At 41.8% G+C, this 15,175-nt stretch overlaps 1 protein-coding gene across 2 annotated transcripts in view; it reads left to right on the top strand.

The window, feature by feature from the left end:
- The window catches only part of gabrb2a (gamma-aminobutyric acid type A receptor subunit beta2a), a 29,399-nt gene that overhangs the window by 12,714 nt on the left and 1,510 nt on the right, over positions 1-15,175 (top strand). The window contains exons 5-9 of one of the 2 annotated variants that reach the window (XM_044362934.1): positions 7,494-7,576; positions 11,533-11,670; positions 11,929-12,081; positions 14,310-14,554; positions 15,032-15,172. In XM_044362934.1, the coding sequence (XP_044218869.1) occupies positions 7,494-7,576; positions 11,533-11,670; positions 11,929-12,081; positions 14,310-14,554; positions 15,032-15,172 (760 nt within the window). The remainder of the gene's footprint in view (positions 1-7,493; positions 7,577-11,532; positions 11,671-11,928; positions 12,082-14,309; positions 14,555-15,031; positions 15,173-15,175) is intronic. The other variant, XM_044362935.1, reaches the window with a different exon arrangement.

Below are 15,175 nucleotides of genomic sequence, written 5' to 3' on the forward strand. Positions count from 1 at the left end.
ACAAAACTACAAAAATAAGACCTAAGATGTAATAAAACTGACTTCTGCTTTACCAGCTGTGTATAGGAGGAGGTACATGCCTTCATGTTTTAGCCCTCCACATCCCCTGATGATCATCAATAATTGATTGGTCATGATCAATAATGAAGCAGGGTGGTACAAACAGCTGAACTGAGTCTGATTGTGCAGGATGGTTCAGCCTGTCTACAAGACATCTCTTTGTGATGTTGGACTGTGATGCCTCTGAGGAGACTGTCATCCATAATTGATATCTCATAATCAATAATGTAGCAGTTCAATACAAACACTGAATCTGTATTTGTACTGATGCTGCGTATTTGACTGCACAGGCTAGCACAGCCCGTCCATCACTTTGCTGCTGCCTCCTCTGATCTGTCGCCTCCTCTTCATACAGTATGCGTGTGTGTGTGTGTGTGTGTGTCACTTGTGCAAATGATCTCAGATTAGTGTCCGCGTTTAAAAGATGAGATTATTGTTGCTAATTCAAGATGTTGCAGCATTCACTCATTCTCTCTCTAGACTGAGATGCCCTTCTTGCGCAAAGACTGCTTAAAAAATTTAAGTATCTGCACTGCACCAGATTATTCATCGCTACATTTTGTTTCAACAGTCGAGAAATGTAATTTATAACGCTCTGACTCAATTATATAAGCCCAACACATATTTTTTTGCATAACAGCCAAAAAGGAATGGAGGCTAGGAGAGGGCTGTTGTGAATTTGAGAGTGTGCATGCAGCAGAGAGATGTGGTTGTTACCTCAGATACGTTGTCCTTGTCAGTGCCGGTGCCTCCCGGCTCCTCCATTATTTGGTTCGTGGGTTTGGTCCAGGTTTTATTTGATGCTAGCAAGTCCAGACACAAGCTGCTGTCAGAGTCAGCCCGGACCAGATGCCTGTGCGCTGTGAGCACACTGACACATACCTGTAGAGACGGGCGGGCTGGTTGCAACAGCAGGGCTTTAGTGGATGTGGTGGAAGATGGCTAACTGAGAGGAGTCCTCAACGGGAAAATAGGACGTATGTGAACACACGTCCAGTCAGAGAGTCTGTGTCGTTATCTGCTGGGCTGAGAGCAAAGTTCATTCATTATTATCAGTGTAAAGATGGAAGTATTAAGATCTGTTACTGAAGTAAAAGTACCACAATGTAAAGATACTCCATTACAAGTAAAAGTAAAGCATTTAAAATACTATTAAAGCATTATCAGAAAAATATCAAAAGTAAACAGTCATTGTGCTACAACTATATATCATGTTATTGAATTGTAATTACTGATGCATCAATATGTAAGCAACTTTTGAATGTTGTATTTGGTCAAGCTGGAGCTAAATTTAACTATTTTACATACCGTTGGGTAGTTTAATCTAAAACTGTGCATCGTGTTTTAAAGCCGATCACATGTTTTATATGTAAAATCTTAATCTGTAAAGTATCTATGGCTCTCAATAAATGTAGAGTCAAAAAAGTAAAATATTTCCCTCTCAAATGTGGTGATCTATAAGCTTAAAGTAGCACAAAATGGAAGTATTCGAGTTAAGTGGATGTCCCTCAAAATCGCACTGAAGGACAGTACTTGAGTAAATGTTCTTAGTTACCACTGAAGGTCAGTTTATGATATAATTATCACCATAAGTGTGATTCTATCTGATTTTCAAAGATCAATATCCACTGTCTGTGCTTGTTTGCTACATTTATTTGTCAACAATAAACATTAAAGGGACACTATAGATTTTACATGTCAAAGTCATGAGGAGTTTTACTCAGCCCGTGAAAACAGTTGTATGATGTCTTCTGTGGTTCTGAAATAAGCTGTTTAAAATGAGTAAATAATAAATAAATAATAATAATAATTTGCTCAGTTTGGGCGTGAAGACTACAGAAAGCCTGTGTTATAAACTGGAGGTGTGGAATTTGGAGGAGGTGAGTTATTACCACATGCATGATCAAATGAAAAAAATGCTATCGAGTGCATTATGGGAAATGTAGGATCAAGTGTGCAAGGGAATTTAAGACAGGATATCTCATCCTCAGCTATGTTGATTCTTCATTCTTTTTCAAATCTGGCTTTTGCAAGTCCCTTTAATCTAAAACAAAGAGAAGAGCTGCTTTGTACCAGATCAGTCACTGGAAAGTACAATAAATACTAAATGCAGTGAACAATGACTTCCATGTTCTCGTTCCAAACCTGCACAGTTATAAACACTTTTTCCACCCCAGCATGCAACCACTGAAACGCTCTGTTAACAGTGTACAAACCATCGGTGTTAGAGTTTTAAAATTACAACATCATGCCGTGTTTCTAAATCCTTACATAATAAGCGGTCAAAGTAAACATATTATTGGCCTCAAAGGTGAATGTGGATTTGTGCTGAACTAACGGAAATTAGCTAACACCGTACCTGGGGAACACCAGTAGATTAGAGCATTGTTTAGTTTGCAGGAGGCATTAGATGTTTGTGTGTGAGTGTGTGAGTGTAGGATCTGTGTCTGTGGGCGGGTGGGTGTGTGTGAGTGGGCGAGTGTTATTTTCGGGGTGCATGCAGAGGAGGAAGGGTGAGGGTGTTGTTTACTCCTTATTCCCTGGATATATAGTGCATCCCAATCCTGCCAAATCCTGGTCTTCAATTACCAGGAGGAGCAGAAAATTACAACAGTGCTCCCAACTGTCACTTTAGAGCTTGGTTTGACTCTCGGGGAGAGGCAGTCTGATCTAATTACCCAACCCCTGAAAAGGCTCAGCCAATAACACAGATACCGCCCAGGCAGCAAGGAAAGACACACACACACACACACATATACACAACAGAAAAACACAAACTCCACTTAAGGTTTCATTTTATGCAGGAAGAGAGGAAAGACCAAAAAAAAAAAAAAAAAAAAGAAACGTTCCGCGCATGGCTCGTGATGCGTGTCGCTCAAAATTCACAGAGAGAGAGATGGAGAGAGAAAGAAAGAGACATGAAGGTCAGACTTCATTCAAAATGGAGAAATTATTAGGATTCTCCCTCCTCCCTCCCTTCACTCTCTCCCCCCTCCTCCTCCTCCTCCTCCTCCTCTTCTCTGTGAATATTGTAGCTCCTTTTGTGAGAGGACATATCCTTGTGCTATGGAGACTGACGTCCTCTTTTGTCAGGGCGAGGAGCGTTCCACTCTGCAGCTCAATAGATGACATCGCATGGCCAGGAGGAGAAAGCTGCTGAGTGGAGGAAGAGGGGGGATTTAAATCAGCCTTTTTTTTCTGTCAATACCGTCAATACGGGCTTAGCGTCGCCTTCAAAGTTACCCATCTCTCTCTCAAAACTACTGATCAGGCAGGGCGGTGTGTATGTCGAATGTATCTGGATGTGCCTGTAAATGCAGATTAAGAAAACACCGCTTTTATGGGGCATGTTTTGGCGCACACACGGGACCCTCTTTGTAGAGCCACTGCAGACATTTTATTTTCAAATTTGGCAGTAGCCTGAGCAGGGAGAGACAATCCTGCGTGCCATGTTTCCTCAGCTCAACATGGGCTCTCTATCCAAAATGGAGGTAGCTTCTCCATCTTAATTCAACTTCCTAGCTTCATTACAACATCAGTGAGGTAAAAATGTGATCTGTTGGCGAGTGTCAGTTTAATTAAAGAGTGCGCAGGTTTGTAACCTGCTCGCAGAAATCTCTCTCCCCCCCTCTGCATCCGCTCACTGCTGTGATGCTCCCTCGAAATGAGATTCTGTCTGGGAATTTGTGGTGGTTGTGTTATGTCCGTAAACAAGGTCATTTGGAATAAAGGTGCACAGGCTGCCTTAGGGGGGGTCCACACACACACACACACACATACACACACATACACACACACACTGCCTGGGCTGAACTGTGAGAGAACATGTACGGAGAGGAGAGAAAAAAAACAAAACAAAACAAAACAGGCTTTTTTAGAACTCCATGTCCTATTAGCTCCGACGCAGAGCAAATGTAGCGTGTTTGAATCTGCGTGATCTGGTAGAGCGTGGCCTCTCCTCCGGCAGGTTGGGATGAGAGAGGGACTGGCCCCTGATGTTGATGAAGAGCAAACAAGCCTGTGCTTCATGAGCACTGCTGCTGCTGCTGCTGCTGCTGCTGCAGAGGTCCACGGCAGACTCTCGCTGCAGCGGAGACGAAGAGGAGGAGGAGGAGGAGGAGGAGGAGGAGGAGGATGAGGCAAAGACGGGGAGGGAATCCTGCAGAGAAATCCTCATCCGTCTCTCCTCCTCGCTCGTTATTTGCTGTTTATTAATTGTTAGCGTGGGTATCGGACGCGCTAGCTGGGCCAGGGGATGCAGCCGCAGCTCTTGATCAGTGATGCCGAGTCTCTCCTCAGACAAAAAAGCTTCGAGACTTCTGCTGATGATGTAGGTGGGCTATAAATAGGCTGTTATTTTTACCCCTGCCATTTTGGCCTCATTTCCGCTTTTCCCCTGCGCTTCCTCTGCCACCGCCATGATTTAGTGGTGATGGTGATGATGGTAAGTGATGAGTGACTGGCTGGCGAACGCAACATCCCAGTAAGTTTTGACCATAAAGGGGTAAACTAGGACAGAAATAAGACTCCTGTGTTAATCCCCCAGTGCACCATGGCCCTGCTAACTGGCTCTTATATAAGAGCCCAGAGAGCAAGAAAAAGAAGGCAGAGAGAGAGAGAGAGAGAGAGAGAGAGAGAGAGACGGAGAGCCTGAGTGTGTGTGTCTCTACATCTCGAAAAAATGAAATCCCAAACTTGCCAGGCTGGGCCCAGGGGAGCTGCAAGTCTTATGTAGAAGGATTTCAAATAAACTTTTGCTCTTAATTATTAAAGACAAAGCGCTCTTCAAGTTTGTAGTTATGATGAAGTTAAGAGAGGAAAGACATTGTGATTTAATTCTTACTGCTCCAGTGTCCCTCTGCTCAATAGTACGATTGTTTGTTCTCGTTTGATAAGCAGGGCCGAGTTCTGAAACTGGTTTTGAAAAATAAAAAAAAAGTGGGTACCACACATGCTGCATAAAATGTAAAAGTCTTTTTTTTTGTTTTGTTTTGCTGTTTATACCGTAGGTGTTATGACAATATGCAATATCCTGTCAGACTAAATTAATTTGTCTGTCATCAGAGATTAAACCTCATGTTTTATACTATGACAGTTATCCTTTAATATCTGTGGGTGTGTTGGGTCATTGTGCGTGAATGTGTAAATCAATGAGCAGAACTGTTTCATGGCAACAGTTTGGATTTTATGTTTGATTTTTTGCATCAATGTGATGAATAGATGAAGTTTAATTTGTTCAATTCACCAAAAACAGACATTCCTATCTGCTGATTTTATCCATAAACAGTTTATCAGATTATTTACCAGACAATTAACTATATCATGATATAAAATCATACAGAATTATATAAGGGATTTAATAAATATCGCCTACTTCTATTATCAAGTTAAACTGCACAGTGAGATTATTTCAAACTGTTTCTTTATAATACAATTATAAAGAAAATAAAATTGAAACAAGTTGATTTTAATTAGTTATTATGTTAAGTTGGGCTGCAACTAACTGTTTTCAGTATCAGTTAACGTGCCAATTATTTTCTTAATTAATCGATTAATCTTTCAGTCTATAAAATGTCCATCAAAATAACTAATGAACTAATTCAAGCCTACCAACCTCCAGAGCCCACAGCGACGTCTTCAGAGGTTTGCTCAGTCTGGTTCAAAGTTAAGCTTCAACCTATACTGGGAACTCTCCCACAGGCTGCTATTCTTGTTAATGGTTGCATGATGCTATCATGTTCTATATCAATCAGTGTGTGTGTGTGTGTGAGTGTGTGTGGTGGTGGTGGTGGTGGTGGTGGTGGTGGGGGCTGTCTAACAAGCCTAGGTTGCTAGATTTAGTCCCTGTAGTTACATTGGGCGTCCAGTTTCTCTCAGACAGCCCTGGGGCTTTGGCACGGCCGGGTGCCAGTCCGTCTCAGCTCTGGCCAACTTGTCGTGTGTGTAGCAGGAAGTACGTCACGCTGAGTGAACCTGTCGGATGCGGCTGGCTCACGCTCCATGACTCTTCATTACAGGATTGTGTGACCAGAGGTTGAACTGTTTTATCTGCATATGGGACGAACATAAAACCAGTGCTACGACCCAGTTCCATATATATTGTATATAGCACATGCAATATACTATTTTTTATCGAATACTGTTTTTGCAGTTAGTACACAAGAAATAAATGTATTTCACCATTATACAAACAGGAAATGATGCAATAAATGCCAACGTATTACAAACTTTGACTTTGAAACGACACTGTGCAAAGCAAAAGGTTTTTCACAAAATGTTGTACTTTTTTTTGTTTTTCAAAATATTTCTGGAGCTGTCTCACCACCATCCACTATCAATTTTAATTATTTGCAGCTGTGAGCAGCTTCTGCAATCCCTTTGTTCACTGTGATGCACTGATATTGTGGGACAACAGCTCGCAATGATATTAGTTAGTATGCAAACTGACTTTTTCAAGCATATTTAAAATGTGGACATACGACATACTCAAAACTAAACTTAGGTTGTAAAGAGCTATAAAAACAAGAAAGCTAATGCCAATATCACAGAAAACACAGACAACAAAAATCAAAATGGTATCACTTTCCAATAAGTCATCCCATATAAAATGTTTATTTCTAATGGCTGAAATTTTGGTTTGCCAGGTTGTGAAAAATCTTGTTGGCAGGTGTTTATCCTTTTATTTTTCTAATAATGTTGGTAATTTCTTACTAACTCTGTAGTAATTCATTCAGAAGCCTGTAGTTGTGTTAGTAAGTCATTAATAAAGGGTATTTAATCCATCATGTCTGCAGTTGTAAATGTTATCAAGCTGTTAATAAATGGATCCAGTCAAAGGAGATTTTCACAACCTGGCAACCCAAAAGTTGCTCTTATTAATAGCTTGTGACTGAGACTGTGACTGTGACTTAAACCATTTGGTTAACCAACAGCCAACTAATTGCTGCAAAAATGGGCTAAACTGGGCTGTAGTGCTGAACTGTGGCCTAAAAGAAGATGGGAGTATTTTTTTGTCGCTTAGTTGACCAGCGGAGAGAAGAGAAGTGAGAGTTTATAACATAAGAGGGTGGAAATGTTGAAGAAAAGCATTCTCAGTTAGTTGCAGGAGGTGCAGTCTTGGTTTTATTCAAATTTAAGGAGCAGATACACCAAAGCTACTAGTCAATCAATTAATTTTCTTCCACCACTAGGATGACTTTGTCAGATCTGGCAAAGTGTTGAGTTGATCTTGAAACACCTTTTAATGACATTTTTTATTGAAACCTGCTGTTTTCTGATGAATGGTTTCACATCAGGCACTGCTGAATCATACAGATTTGTCATCATCCTGCTTTAATGTGTGTATCGTATTCAGTGGTGAAGGTCAAATGAGATGGACGCTGCTTGTGGCTGCCTTGATGAATCCTTTATATCCCATCCCACTCTGTGTCTAGGATCACCACAACTGCAGCCTGCATGATGGACCTGCGCCGCTACCCTCTAGATGAGCAAAACTGCACCCTAGAGATCGAAAGCTGTAAGTACCGTTGTCCCTGACAACCAGCTCTCACTCCCACACGTAGACGTAGATTTAAACAGATCCCACGTACGCATACAGCTCTGAAATCTGGAGCTGCAGGTTTTGAAAACATGTCTGCCGGCCCGGTGGCGGCAAAGGTAGAGGGAAGGTTGATAAGACTGCATGTAAAAAATGCTGAGAAAGGCTGATGAGATATCAGGAGATACACATCAAGAAGAAGAACATCACTAATGGCTCACTGACTGATAACATCCACCCTAATTAATTCAACTCCACTGGCTTCCAAAGCGTGGAGGAGCTTGATTAGGTCCAGTGTTTCAGGGTTGTGCTGATTGTGGATGTTATGTGCGGCATTCTCCTGAAACTGCCTCCATGTTTGTACAGTACAAAGAGCTCATTTCGCATGAAGTTTGTAATTGTACGTGATCCGGCGTTCTTGAGCCGAGGGAGGGAGGGAGCACGGAGGAACATGAGAGAGAAAGACGAGGTCCTCTGCATGCTTTATCTGGGTCCCCGGAGAAAAGGATTATGGGGCTGGGATGTGGTGTAGGGCTCAGTCTTTCCGGGTTTGATCACACTATTGCCAGCAGCGTTAAGCAGCACAAAAACAGTGCGGGTCAGAACCGCCTCCCTCCGCTCCTCTCCCATTATGCTTACCATCTCTTCCCTCATCACTCCCCTCTTTCCGTTTCTCATCTCCTTTCTTTGCACAGTCTCATCCTCTTCTTTTTTTTTTTCCTCTCTCCCAGCCTTTTTATCTCTCTCTCCATCACTCATACTCTCATTTTTTTCTCCTCCTCCTCCTCCTCTCTCAGGCAGCAGAACACAAAATGCACACACACACACACACACACACACACAGTCTCTCACACACAGCTCCAGTTTTGATCACCAGGCAGTATCTGCTCTCATATGGATTAACTGGCAACGGTTTTAACGTTGGAATTGCTTCATGCCAGAGCATGCTATTTTATTCAGACTAATGAGCCCAGAGAACTCTCACTTCCCTTGATAAACTTGATGCATTTTTAACAGACACAAGTCTTAAAACCCCAGATCCCCCGATACATCAGCAGCTCACTACTGTGGCTCAGGACACTGGTCACATGCTGGGCTGCACCGAGTAATAACTGATGTAGACCCCTTCAGTACTGCATACATACACACGCAAATACACACCCACATATGTGTGCATATAGAAGAACACCCGTTACATTGTCTTTCCCTCTCATTCTCTCTCATTCTTTCGGGACTCACATGACAGCCCCCGGACGAGTACGGTGATGTAATACGCTGACAGACCTCTATCCGAAAAATGCTCAGAGACACTGGCCACGAACTAACGGATCTAGAGACTGGCTGAGCAGTGAATGCACAGGCCAGAAAATGCTCTCTTGCATTGTTCTTCATGCTGAAACCTCCCTTTTTCCAAAACTCCCCAACGCCCTCCTGAATGCGGGCCCTTCATGGCTGAGCAGAACTGAACCGAGCTGCACATCAAAACAGCAGCGTGGTGGACTCACTCGTCCCTAATTGGGGTGACGTGGGGTTGTGAAAGACTGGGATGGTGATAATGCAGACGATAGCTGTTGTGCAGTGAGAGCTTATTGTATCTGCTGGTGTACAATTTCAGCATTAACTACATTACAGCCGCAGCAGGGGTTTGATGGATTTCGTTTCTGTGTTTCGTTTCGTCCTGTAAATGCAACATTTATAGGATAAGACTGGCAATACTCTTCTTATTTTCAACAAATCCCATGAAAAGTTTTGTCTGATAAAGCTTATGTGCCGTAGAGCTCAACTACTAAAAACACATCAGTGAGCCACACTCTTGCACTGGGTGACATTTTCCTTCATTACAATGAACATGGGTATTTTGAGTAAATCCTGCATATAAAATCCTTATAATTATTGGTTTAAACATTAAACTATATATTTGTGATATGTTTTTGAAGATTTTTGTCTTCAGTATGAACAAATGGGCTTGAGGCTGAGTGCCACAGACATAGTATGTAAGACTAGCATGTATAATATGTAAGAAAGTAATGAGAGATGGTCTAACACATTGTTTGTTTTGTTATTTTCACGGGATTTGTTGACAATATATAATATTTAAGAATATTGCCAACCTTAACCTTCAAAATGAAGTCTCACTGTCTGACCGAGACACTTAAATTGAACAGAGCCATCATTAATATTATTATAACACCTGTCCTTTTCCTACTACGACAACTCAAAATGTCTGCTGGGAAAAAGGCCTGTGGGTGAAGTAAGCTGCACGTCCGACCAATAACAACCCAACACCAGCATCACGACCAGCTCCAACTTAAATGTCACCACCAAAGGAACAAAGAATTATGTGTTAATTTTTAAAAAAAATCAGAGCCTTGCAGTTTAATTATTCATCACATCTGAATAGGTCACTGCCTCTATTTTAAGTATGAGGCAGACAAAGTAGAACTCGGAGCAGGGAGATGGCTGCTCTCTGTTTGCCTTCGACGCTGCTCATGTCAGAGACAGACAGTCAGTCTGCAATGCTGGAGTCCCCCGACTGCAACTGCAACAGTTTCCATCCATGTGCACCGAACGGATGCATCCAGCTCCCAATCTCTGCTGCCTGCTTTCGCTCTTATGCAGCGTTAAAGGCTCCGCACAACCACACAGGTGCTTTCAATTACTCTGGCTGATTAGACCTCTAGTCGGGTGTAAGTTGGGTGGAGCTATGCAGGGAATCACACGAATTTGTTTCTTTTTTCTCGCTACAACATCTCTACAATGAACACCCGTAGTGGATCCCAATATATGAAACATAATGTAGAAAGTGGTTTTCTGCTGAAAAGGCACAGAGCAGCTTCAAAGTTTCTAATTTTTAAGTGACTTGCTATATGTCATTTTTAAATTTGAATGCTTTTTTTTAAAGGTCCATACTTTTTATTACTGCCACCCATTCTCACAACCATACAAATATAATTCAAATCAAAGTCTTACCTCACAGTTACAACCATTGTTTTAAGTTGATGTAAGTACATTATGAAAACAAAAGTGGTGGAAGAAGTACTCAGAAGTATCAATACAGCAATGTAAAAATACTCCATTACAAGTAAAAAGTAAAAAGAGGGAAAAATCACTATTTGGTGAAGTTGTTAACAACTCATAGACATCTGAAATGTGACCCCGACTACAAACTGCTTTTGTAAGACGTCAAAAGCCAAAAAGGTTGGAAACCACTGGTTTCATCTTTAACAATGTGTTGTATTTTAAAAGCTTGTTATATTATCCATTGTGTCAAATCTTCATCTGAAAAGTAACTAAAGCTGTCAAATAAGTGTAGTGGAGTGGAAGTATGAAGTAGCATCAAATGGACATAAACAAGTTAAGTACAAGTACCTCAAAATTGTACTTAAGTACAATACTTGAGTAAATGTACTTAGTTACTTTCCACCACTGGAAAACAAACCTGCTTGAGATGGTAATCCATTACAGACATGGAGGAGAACAGAGGCTTTCTTCCTTATTGGTTTGTTCAAGGGCCCTCCAACATGCAAGATTTGAGAGTTTGTTGAACAACAATTTATTCACAAACTAAGTTTATGGGAAATAAAAGACAGAAGATACTCAATATGCAAACATGAATGTTGAAGTATTCAGTACTAAAATATTGCTTACAGTCAATTAAATTATGTTTCCAGAGCTTCAAGCAAGCACTTTGAATGCTATTTGATGACTATTTGTTCACTAAATGGGAGGCATTACAAATCTGAAGCAGGTTTCAAGTCACTGCAAGTTGAATTTAGCATCCTGAAATAAAAGGAAACCTGGCAGTTGAGAAATCAATCTAAAAATGTGTGTATCCTTTAGCAAATGTTTGTCACCATTTGTAGGCTAAAACATGCAAAAACATTGACATGGACCTGTTTCTCTAAGTGTCCAGGCTTTTGGTTTCTCCTCTGCAGATGGCTACACCACTGATGATATCGAGTTTTACTGGCGAGGCGGAGATGGCGCAGTGTCCGGGGTGGACAGAATAGAGCTGCCACAGTTCTCTATTGTCGACTATAAACTCATCTCCAAGAATGTGGTCTTCTCCACAGGTACACGAAACAACGCTAACTTTGTCTTGCTCCTTTGATTTTTTAGTTTTTCATCTGCTTTGGCTGCTATGTAAAGGATACTAGGAGCTTATTAGGATATGGGGCGTTAACTCTAAATAAAAAACTTAGATCCTAGATTTTATTTTTAACATTAAAATGGCAGGCTCTCTTGTATCAAGGAAAATATAGCTTTTAGTGGGCGTCATTGAGGAAAAATCTATTTCTATCCCACTTCCTCTCTCCCTCTGCCTCCTTCAGGTTCCTACCCCCGCCTGTCCCTCAGCTTCAAGCTGAAGAGGAACATTGGTTACTTCATCCTGCAGACGTACATGCCTTCCATCCTGATTACCATCCTCTCCTGGGTCTCCTTCTGGATCAACTATGACGCCTCTGCTGCCAGAGTGGCCCTGGGTAGGATCGCCTCGCCACTGCTGAACAATGACCCCGGGAAATAACCCAAAGCTAAATGACAACAGACCATAAAATAGCCATTAAGCAAACATTGAGCCTTTTACATTAGGATGCCTCTATAGCTATATGTTGTCTGTCCTGAGCTTGATCTTTGTTTTGACTCAGTTTTCCCAACATTTACTTTTTTTCTCATTAGCTCTAAGCATGTGAGTGATAGCAGCTTGTGATAGGCTGCCTGGCTAAATGTCTGTTGTTCAGAGATGACTATATGCATGACTCATGCAGTGAGAGAAGCGCTGCAGCTCGACCTTGAAGCGTGCTGTCTTCCTCTCTGCCTGTCTGTCTATCAGAGCCTCTCATTGGCCGGAGATCCCAGCTTATCAGAGTCAGATCACAGCTAAATTACAGCCTATTACAGTGAACGAAAGGTGGCTACATTTGCTTAAATGGCACCTCTTGAGGTAATGTTTTTACACCAATGTCAAAGTAACACTGATACTAAACTGAGATGCCACAAAGCTCCCTTTAGTGTCAAACTTGGTTATGACAGGTCAGAGCAGCAGAGGGAATGGCTGTGAGCTTTATGTGTGTCGTTCTTGTCACACACCATTTGTTTTTTGAAGTGGGACGCATGTGGGTTGGAGCCCCAGACGGTTGCCATTCGGAGGGTAACATGATTTAAAGATCTGCCTGCTCTCAGCGTCCTGCAAACATGCAGCGAGTGAGTGCAGCCAATGAGAGACGAGACTCCATGCTACAGTGACACTGCTGGCTGATGGGTTATTTATAATACGTGTGAATCTGACCAAATGCAGATTGTGCATGCAGATGACTAATGTATCAAACACAATGCGTGTATGTCAAAAAAACAGGTGAATCGTGCTGTGACTAATAGCAGATGTTTACAGTGGCAACGCTGTGCTTTTTATATAGCTTACAGTTTGTTCCTTGTCCATTTGGATAAATAATTGGATATAAACCTTACTCATATGAAACACACACATACACAGTTTCAGTCTCTGGAGGTTTCGAGGGATCTTTTTATCTATATGGGTTCACATTATGTCAGGCCCGTCTGCTTGCTATAAATAAATACCATATAATGTACTCGATAAACTCGAATGCTCATGCCCACAAGGACGTACTCATCCTTTAAAGATGAGCACCTGATCCTGGTTATTTTGATGTCGGGTGAATATCAATGAAACAAGACCAAGAGTATATAGCCGTGCAAGCAGCTGTGTGAGGTTGTACCATGGATGTACTATAGGAACTAGAGACCGGACATAAATGAATGACTTGAATGAAAACTGCTCACCTGGGGCATAAGCCAAAAAAGTTTTCTAGCTTCTGGGTTTGCTTTGGTGTTGTGCTGCCCACTGAATATGTGCAGTAGTGTTTTTCCCGCTGGCCCCAGCTGCATGTTCCCGCTTGGCCCATTTAGACTTATATTATGTTGACATTGTTCACTTGTCTAAGCTTTTGGGAAAATTTTACAAATATAAGACTTCATGGTTTTGTAAGTGGCCACTAGGAAAAACTGGCAGCAAGGCTGAGTGACGGCTCCATATCTACCTCTCTTAATACATCCATGGGTTGTTCTTAGCTTAATGCTAACATCAGCGCACTATCATACTCACAATGACAATGTTAACATGCTGGTGTAACTTGGTATGATATTGATTGTTTTCACCATCTTAGCATGCTAACATGTGCTAATTAGCACCAAACACAAAGAGCAGCTGAGGCTGACGTTAGTGTCATTAATTATGCAGGTATTTCAGTATTGGAAAAATAAAAAATTTACCTGATGATAGCGCTAGAACTCAGGGGGTCAGTCAAAGTTGCTACAGTCCAAACTGAGGAGGACATAAATATCGGTAACAAATTTCACAACAGTCCATCCGATAGTTGTTGAGACATTTCACTCAAAACCACAAATGTCAACCTCATGGTGGCAGTAGAGGAAAAATCAGGGAATCAGCAGAGTCAGTAGGATTCATCCTCTGGGGATCATGAACGTCTTTCCAAATTTTTATGACAATTGATCCATATAATAGTTGGTGAGATATTTAAGTTTGGACCAAAGTTGTGGACCTAACAACCAACATTGCCATCTTGGGATCTCATATAACCTTTAGTCAAGCTTATTATTTAAATGTACAGATGTCTTACAGCGTTTAAAGACTTCACTTTCTCTCTAAACGTGTGACTCCGCTGATCTCCAGGGATCACTACGGTGCTGACCATGACCACCATCAACACCCACTTGCGAGAGACCCTCCCTAAGATCCCCTACGTGAAGGCTATTGACATGTACCTGATGGGCTGCTTTGTGTTTGTCTTCCTGGCCCTGCTGGAGTACGCCTTCGTCAACTACATCTTCTTCGGCCAGGGCCCTCAGCGACAGAAGAAGGCGGCTGAGAAAGCAGCCACGGCCAATAACGAGAAGCTGAGACCCGACCCCAACAAGGTACACGTGCGGGTGAACTTCCTCTGAAAGTATTTGTTCTGTTAGTTAATGTGTGTGTTTGTATCTGTGGGAGCAAATGACTTTTTTCTCCTCTCAAGGTCAATGTGATGCTGTGATCAATGCTTGATGTCCTTTACCAGCACTCTTTACTCTTAGCTCTAGCTCTCCGTTTCTCACTAGTTTAGCCTTGTGTATCAACAACAGCTGAATGAATGATTACTCAGACTAGGATCTGAAACAGTGAATGCAGAAGCAATGACTGGCTTATACTTTATCTCCATATTTCTGTGTCTCTCAAAGGGCAAGGCGCCTTGGAGAAATCACTGGCTGTGGTGCCAAAGCCTTCCCTTTAAACTTTATTCAGCTGCTAAAGTTAGCAGGAACAACAGCAACATAAAAAATAAAACACCCTTTCCTTCTGAGTGTGGCAAGCTACGATTTCCCCGAAGTAACAGTGCTGATTTTGTATGCTTGCAGTGGCTGGTGGGAAATGTAGTTCAGAGAGATGATGCTCTGTATGCCAGAATGAAACAGAGGGAAATTGACGCATATGACTCGATGTGGGATCCCATCTTTGTGGACGATGCCGCATTAGGACTAGGCGAGCAAAGAAATAAGGTA

The sequence above is a fragment of the Thunnus albacares genome, chromosome 10 (assembly GCF_914725855.1).
Source record: "Thunnus albacares chromosome 10, fThuAlb1.1, whole genome shotgun sequence".
NCBI classification, from domain to species: domain Eukaryota; kingdom Metazoa; phylum Chordata; class Actinopteri; order Scombriformes; family Scombridae; genus Thunnus; species Thunnus albacares.